Genomic DNA, 8633 nt, shown 5'->3' on the forward strand with positions numbered 1-8633 from the left:
TATTTTTGGGCAGGAATTCACAGGAATGGAGTTCTGGCTGGCTCCTGAGTTGGCCACGCCCAGCAGGAACTCATTAGCATAATAGGCCACACCTAACAGCAGAAACTCATTGGGATTGGCTACATTAGGGGTGTGTGGCCAAACATGCAAAGAAGTTCCTGCTACAAAAAAAGGCCAGGGTTTTGACAACAAAGTAAACAGAATAAGAAGCAAAAGGTGGGTGTGGCTTGGATGACTACACTTTGGGTAACATGGGGGTGTGGCTTAACATGCTAATGAGTTTTTGCTGTTGGGTGTGGCCTATTATGCTAATGAGTTCCTGCTGGGCTTTTTCTACAAAAATAGCCCTGACAACAGCCTTCAGCATAAGGGGGGAAAAGTAACTGGAGTAGCAGTTGACGAGCGCTGAGCCACAAAGTGCTAGATCCAGATCTCACTTCAGCTAAGGAAATAACACAATCTCTTGGCTAACTGTACTAGTATATATCAATAAAAAGTTATTGTAATGATGGCTACTGGAGGCAATGCGTTTTCTGTCTTGGCACCCCAGTTGTGGAACCAGTGAGGTACAGTGGTCTGAGTGCTGGACTAGAATCTGGGGGACCCAGGTCTGAACCCGCACTCTGCCATGGAAGCTTGCTGGGTGACCTGGGGCCAGTCCCACATTCAGCCTCGTCTACTTCACAGGGTTGTTGTGAGGATCAAATGGAGGCGAAGGAAACAACATAAGCAGCTTTGGGTTCCCAATGGGGAGAAAGGTGAAGTACTGAAGCAAGTAAACGCATTCCTCAGGCAAATCTACCAAGCACAATTATTTTTTGTTACAGCCAGGTGGCATCTGTTCTTTTTGACTGAGCATTTAAGACTAATTGATATTAACTGGCTTTAAGTATCTAATGGGGTATTCTAAGCTGTTTTATGCTACTTTCCTGCCTTACCCTTTTTTAATTGCCATTTTTTAAATTTTTAAACCACATTTGCAAGATTCTCTGAATGCTACCTATCTATAATAATTTTATAAGTCTCCTGGGAACTCAGTCTACATAAATCTTCCCTGCATTGTTGGCTATTCACTAATTCAGGCAGCGTAGTGGTTACAATCTGGAGTCTGGGGTTCAAATCCCTGCTCTGAAACTCACCGGGTGCAATTTTGGGCTGGTCACCTCTCGACGTAACCCTCCTTATAGGATAAAGTTTGAGTCCAGTGGCACCTTTAAGACCAACAAAGTTTAATTCTGGGTATAAGGTTTCATGTGCAGGATACAGATACATCTGAAGAAGTGTGCATGCATACGAAAGCTTATACCCAGAATTAAGTTTTGTTGGTCTTAAAGGTGCCACTGGTCTCAAACTTTGTTCTATTGCTTCAGACCAACATGGCTACCCAGCTGAATCTATCTTCTTTATAGGAAAAATGGATAGCAGTTTTGCACAGGGTTTTATTCCAGCATATGCCTCTGTGGACTAGAACACCCATGTCTCAGATGCATGTAGTAGGCACACACTTTCGTGGTGTAGGTAAAACGGAGGAGAAAGGGGACCATGCATGCCTTCCTCCTTAAGAGAAACGACTATCAATACAATATATGGACAAATCTTCATTCCAAAGAGTTGGAATGTAGTGGCGCCAAACAGACTTTGATTCCAGGTTAAATTTTCATGGATGCATGAAAAAAGTAGGCTCCAGTTCACCGAAATTTATCCTTGACCAAACTCCCATTGGTCTTAAATTCCATCACTGCAAGAGTGGTTCTTAAAATTGTGGGACCTATTTATTCTGGACAAGATTACAAAGGATTTAGATAAATCTAGAGGTTCCTCAAATCAGCCCAGTCTCCTAGGAAAATGCTGGGGATGGGCTCTTGTTACACAAACGTCGGCCAGGCATTTCAAACTGTCACTACGTACTAGACAAGAATAAAATATCTCTTCTCCGCTCACATTGAACAGAGTTGTAACCAGCGCTCCCTCTAAGCCGTGGAGCCTTGTGAGCAAAAATTCTGCTTTGTGAGCTACTGGCATTAAAGCTGTGAGTGAGCGACTTGGCAACGGCATAAATTGGTCTGCTCTGGAGCCATCCTTCCTGAGCTGAGACAAAAACGTGTGAGCTGGAGGCTAAAAAACCGAGAGCTCGCTCACACTAACTCAGCTTAGAGGGAACATTGGTTGCATCCATTCTTTTTTTATGGTATCTTAAATGGTTCTAATGCTAATTTGTATATTTGTTGAGACGAGCGTGCTCTCTAGATCTATATTTGTATTTATCTTTTGCCGTCCGTCGTTGATTGCGCTCCGTTCTATAGTCGGTTTGTAATATTGCTATATTGATCAATGACATTTTTTTTAAAAAAGCGCCACTGGGTTCCCGTTTCTAGAGCGATCCCGGCAGTTTCTGCTGGCCGGCCCAGAGCAGAGGGGTCCAGCGACCCCTGTTTGTTTTGGCTCCAAAAGGTCTCCTTTCTCCAGCAAAATTACCACAGGCTGAAACCCGGGGGCCCTGCGGCCTTCCGAGGCGCCGCTGGGTTAATAGTCCGCCGGGCCTGGGTGATGATTACCCGTCCCTGAGGGAGGAGGGCAGCGGGCGGGCGAGAGAGCGGCCTCGGGGCTCCGAGTGAACCGGCCCGCCGCTCCTTCCCGCCGAGCCCGAGAGGAAGAAGCCGGCTCGGTCCCCTCTTCCTCACAGACGACTACCGCCATGGCGGCGCCTCCCGAGGCCTACTACTTGGGCTTCGACTTCAGCACTCAGCAGGTAAGGCCGGGCCGGGCCAGGAGGCGGCGACGGCGCGGCTTCCTCGGGCCGCGAAGGACTCGCTCGCTCGCCCGGCCTTCTCTCAGCGGAAGGGGCAGAGCCGCGGCCGCCACTCCCTCCCGGCTTCGCGGCGCTGCTGGGGATGGGCTCGAAGGGGGAAGGGTCCGTGCTGGGCCCTGGGCCGGGAGGGAAGGCTGCGGGTCGGTCGCCGTGGCGGGGAAATCACTCTGCTCATGCTCAGAGGAAGGGCCTGTTGCTCTCAGCACTTGTGTTCGCGAGGTTTGGGCTCTCTCTTGGTGTCTGAGATCCCCTTTTCTGGAGTTGTGCAGGTTGGGAACCTGAGGATAGGTTTATTGCACTTTTTTTTCCATACTGGGAAACACAGAACCTCAAAATTGTAATAAAAATCTTTGCAGCTAGAAGACCCGGGGTGTGTGTGTGTGTGTAGCCTCGTCTGATGGTCCAGGCCAGCAATTACACCTGAAAACAAACTCCATTTTGTGCCAGCTGAGTTCAATATAATTCATATTTAAATGAAAAACCAAAGGTTAATCTGTGGCAGTCGTGGCTTGTAAGTTAAAAATAAACACAGCTTTTCCTTCATCCGAACCGAAGTGAAGCAGTGGGGAAAGTGGATGTTATTGGATAACTTATTCTTTGGCCACAGGTTGTATCTTTTTTGGTCTTTAAAGTTATTACACTTAAGCCTGGCTGTCACCGGGATCTTAAATCGTGAATATTTCTGTGAAGGAGGGTGAGAATAGCAGTCTCATGGGGAGAGGAAAATTAGAATTTTACTAACTGCAGCATATACAAGGAACAACACTAATACGGAAAAATAAAGTCACAATAGTACAGAGAAGTCAAGTCCCAAAAATTTCAATGTGTCTCACTCCTGTTGTATTATGATTTCATAGTCCAACTTGACATGCATTCATCATGGAGTGGACTCATATAGTTCCAGGAGGATCCAAATAATCTTGAAGTCCATAAGCCATAAATGACGCGTAGTCCGGATGCAAGCTGCCGCGTTTTGAATAATTCTTTTTCAAAGCCGAAAGGCTATAGTTTAATCAATCACAAAGGATCATGAGTGAAGTCCCTTCTGATGACCTCAATGGTCTTAGAAAGGTGCCACTGTGTGTAGGATAGCGCTGTTAGTTCCGGAAGGGTAGCCACACATTGGTCTGTTGCTGCACAAAGGAGTCTTGTGGCACCTCAAAGACTGTTTTTGTTCTAAGGTAAAGGTAAAGGTTCCCTTGCTCGAAAGCCAGTCGAGTCCGACTCTAGGGTTGTGGTGCTCATCTCTGTTTCAAAGCCGAAGAGCCAGCGCTGTCCGAAGATGTTTCCGAGGTCATGTGGCCGGCATGACTAAACACCAAGGTGCACGGAACGCTGTTACCTTTCCACCGAAGTAGTACCTATTTATCTACTTGCAATTTTTTGCTTTTGAACTTTTTTGTTCTAGACTTGTATAAACATTTGTGGACTAGATCCACAAGCACTGGATGAAGTGGGTGGCAGAATAAATATTTACTTGGTGTAGTGGTTAGGAGCGTGGACTCTATTCTGGGAGAACCTCGGGGCCCACGCCTCCACATGCAGCTTTGGGTCAGTCATAAGTTCTTTCAGAGCTGTTCTCTCAAGAGCAGTCCTCAAAAGAGCTGCCTCAGCCCCACCTACCTCACGGGGTGTCTCTTATGGGGAGGGGAAGGGAAAGGAGATGGTAAGCCGCTCTGAGACTCTTTTGGGTAGTGAAAGGCAGAGTATAAATCCAATCTCTCTTTTTCTCTTCCAAAGGTGCATTTAAACATATAGACGCCAGTTCCACCTAAGCCTCTGGCAACCTTATGAATAACAGGGAACATCACTGGTCTGTGGTACTTGGCTGGTCACTGTTAAAGATGGAATACCATCCAAATGGACCATTTATCTTATCCAGCATAGCAGTTGCTTAGTTTTTGGTTTGTGTAGCATCCCATGGGCACTGGATGTCCACGGATCCTCCATTGCAGCCCCCTGCCTCCTCCCCACTGTCCTCCCTCTGTCATTGCTCCAGCAAAAGGAATGGAACATTCCTCTTCTTTAGGGTTGTGAGTCTCCAGGTGGCACCTGGAGATTTCCTGCTATTAATCTCCAGACAATCAAGATCAGTTCTCCTGGAGAAAATGGCTGCTTTGGAGGGTGGATTCTGTGGCATTGTTCCCTGTTGAGGTACCTCCCCTCCCTCAAACCCCACCCTCTCCAGGGTCTAGCACCAATATCTCCAGATGTTTCCCAGCCCAAAGCTGGCAATCTTGTGCTTTTTGGAGGGGACAAGTAAGAGAGGACATGTCCTTGACAATCAAGCCCACTTCCTGTTTGCCTAGACTTACCTTTCCTCTACGTTATATATACACATACACACAGAGCTGCGGACCCCTGAGGAATTAGAGGGGGGTGGGAAGTGGTAGGATAGTTAACCCCCTCCTTAATCTCTCATTCTCCAGCATAGTATAAGGTATAAGCTTTTAGGGGCTTGAAGCAGGTTACCATTATCCTGTTTCTTTCTTTTTTAAAATATTTTTTTTATTTTTATATCAAACAAACAAATAGAGAGACACACATACATACATATAGACTGGGGATTCCATATACATCTCTGTTTTATCTAGTTTGTTGCCTCCTACATTGTCTATTTATGTAGTAGCCATTGTTTATCACCATCCTTTTTTGTATAAATATAATGCATTATAATTACACTAGTATTCTATATTATCTTCTAAATTGTTGCATGTCAATATTGTTCATTTGTTATAGTCTTCAAGCCATTTATAAAACCTTGACCATGTATTTTGAAATCTTCTTTTTGTCCTCTCAATATTAAAAAGTCAATTTATCCATCTCTGCAGTTTCCAGAATGTTATTTATCATTTCTTCTTTTGAAGGTACTTCTTGTTTCCTCCAGTATTTGGCATATAATATTCTTGCAGTGGTCACTACATGTATAATAAGATGTCTTGTTTTTTACAATTTTCTGGTATTATATTCAATAGAACAGTTCAGGTATAAATGGTATGGTACATTCTAGCATTTTTTGTAACATTTCATGGATCCGCCATCATCCTGTTTTTTCTTTCAGATGTCACTTGCCCTCAACTAGGGGCTACTGCCCTCAGCATTTTGTGTTGCTGTGACAAGAAGTGATTATGCTTAGCTTTCGTCAAACTTCGTTTTGTGGTTTTCCCCCCTCTTTAATTTTTTTTTTGTCTGTACAGCTGGGAAACCCCCTGAATATGCGGGGACCCCTACCTTGTATATCTGAGGTGCCCTTTTTTGCTTTCTTGCAAATAAGCATTTCATCATCAAGTTTGCTAGTAGAAGAAGTGAGGAGGAGGATGAAGACATGAAAGCATGTTGGGAATTTCCCTTTTTCTTGATCTGTTCCTGTGTTTGAGAACAAAATGACCACCTCCAAATGGGGGGTGGGGGGGAAGCTTTATCTGGACTACTTTTAGAGAGTCTCTGGCTTTTTTTTTTTTTTAATTGGAGGTTCAGCTGGCCAAAGCTTGAGAACTCTACAATGTTGTTGTCATCTTGAACTTTAGTTTCCATAGGGCTGTGAAGTAGCCACAGTTGTCTTAAAATACGGATTTAAAAATACGGGCCTTGAATTTAGCCTTTGAGGTTTGCCAGCCTCCAAGTGGCATTTGGAGATCTTCCGCTACTACAACTGATCTCCAGGCAGCAGAGACCAGTTCTCCTGGAGAAAATGGCTGAGTTGGAGTGTGAACTTCCCTGTAGGGCTGCCAAGTGGGGGCGGGTAAATCCCCGCTTTGGAGGCCCGATTTCCGCCGCTGCGGAATCGGGCCCCGGGGGGAACTCCGCCCTCGAATCGCAGCGGAGGTGACGCAACCACATCGATCACGTTGGGGGCGTGGCCCTGATCTATGCTTTCCCCTCCAACGATCGGGGCCACGGCCTCAACGTGATCGACGTCGCGCGTCACTTCTGGTGACGTGCTGGTGGCGCGTGCTTTGCACGCGCACATGACAAGGGACAGCTCCCGGAGCACGGCGAGGCTCCCCCGCCGGTGAGTAAAATTCACTTGGCATCCCTACTTCCATGGCCTTGCACCCTGCTGAGGTCCCTCCCTACTGAAACCCTGCCCTCCAGAGGCTCCGCCCCCAAATTCTCCAGGTATTTCTTAACCCAGAATTGTCACCCTTAGTTGAGCCACCCAACCAAGTAGTCCTCAATGTACATCAACTCTGAGATACTCATTTGTACTGTATATTGTATATTGAGGACTACTCAGTCCAGAGGTTTTCAGTCTAGAGCAGGGGTGTCAAACTCATTTGTTATGAGAGCCGGATCTGACATAAATGAGACCTTGTTGGGCCGGGCCATGTGTGTCATAAAATGTAATGCCAGGTAGCGGCGATATGAACTTTATAAAGGACACAAACATAAAGATTTTTTTAAAACTTAAAATAAAAACATGCTTAAAACCAGGGGTCATTTCCTGCAGGAGCGCACAGGAGCAGAGCCCTGGCAGTAAAGAGCCCAGGGGGCGGGCACATGGAACAAGCCCAACCCCCTGCTCCCGGGAGCCCTCAGTCAGAGCAAGAAGCAGCCAGGTAAGTTGCAAAGCCTCCCCCCTCCAGTCCAAAACAGTCCAGTGGCACCTTTAAGACCACGTTTTATTCAGGTACAAGCTCTCCCTTCTCTGCGAGGACAGATCTGTATGTCCATCCGTCCCCCAATAGCTAGCAATCCAAAACAATCCAGTGGAGCCTGAGCAGTGGGTGTTGCCTTCTGACACACTTTTGGTGATGTCAGGGGGTGTGGCATATTCAAATGAGTTATGCTAATGAGCTCCTGCACCTCTTTTTCTACGGAATGACCCCTGCTTAAAACATTAGCTCTGTAAGCTGCAAACCTACTTTTGATTTATTGACATTCACCACAGAAATCTCATGCTCAGAGTTCTGAGTCTAGGACCCAGGTGAAAACATGAAATGGCTGAGTGATTAAGAGTCTGGTGAAGCAAGCTATGATGCAGCAGCAGCAGCAGCAGAACTGGAAGCAGGAGATGGCCAGTTCCACTGCGGGGCTGATGGAAGCTCCCTGGGGCTGCATGTTTGACACCCCTAGTCTAGAGGCTAAATTCATGGCCCTTGTTTTTAAATTTGTATTTTACGTCTGCTCTATAATAAATGTATTTATTTTGCTTAATTCATTTTTATATTGTGTTTGCTCAGCCTAATTCTACCTAATTCAATTTTTGGGCTGGGTTCCCACCCTGGTTTTCCACCCCCCCTCTTTTTGGCATAGCTGGAGCTGTGCCATGTCCTCCCTTCCTCCCCACTCTCAAAATTAGCAGCAGAAATAATGTATATGATGGGTGAATTTGCACGAAATCAACTAGTAAAAAAGAGAATGAGAGAGAGGCTCCAATAATGGAGGAGGAAGAGCAGGACCCGGATGGGAAACCACAACTTTTGTTTCTGAACTAATCAGGGGAGGTGCAGTATCTTCTTAGGGAGGTTCTAATTTGCACCCAGGAAGCGGAGCGCTAATCAGTTGCAATCACTTTCAGGGTGTCGTATGAAGTGAAGAACGAACCAGTTCCTCGCTCTGTTTTCGGAGAAGAATCCTGTAAAATAATCAGCTCTTCCAAATGGAGATATGCCTCTGAGAATTAATGACCTCTTCTCTTCTCTCTCCAGCTGAAAGTCATTGCGATAGATGAACAACTGCGTGTCATCCATGAGAACCATGTTAACTTTGACAAAGAACTTCCAGAATTTGGGTACGTTGCTTCACCTGAGCTATTGTTTGGTCCCACTAAGCTGTCTTGCCCTTGTATCTTTCAAATACTTAAATTTCTTCCATGCTGTAT

General features: G+C 45.9%; 1 protein-coding gene across 1 annotated transcript in view; it reads left to right on the forward strand.

Moving 5' to 3' along the window:
* The first annotated feature begins 2695 nt into the window (after positions 1–2695).
* Positions 2696–8633, forward strand: part of XYLB (xylulokinase homolog (H. influenzae)) — a 170869-nt gene continuing 164931 nt past the window's right edge. The window contains exons 1-2 of the mRNA XM_015423056.1: positions 2696–2749; positions 8461–8543. Coding sequence (XP_015278542.1) covers positions 2696–2749; positions 8461–8543 — 137 coding nt within the window. The remainder of the gene's footprint in view (positions 2750–8460; positions 8544–8633) is intronic.

This window comes from Gekko japonicus, unplaced genomic scaffold, assembly GCF_001447785.1.
Source record: "Gekko japonicus isolate JY-2015 unplaced genomic scaffold, Gekko_japonicus_V1.1 scaffold253, whole genome shotgun sequence".
NCBI lineage: Eukaryota > Metazoa > Chordata > Lepidosauria > Squamata > Gekkonidae > Gekko > Gekko japonicus.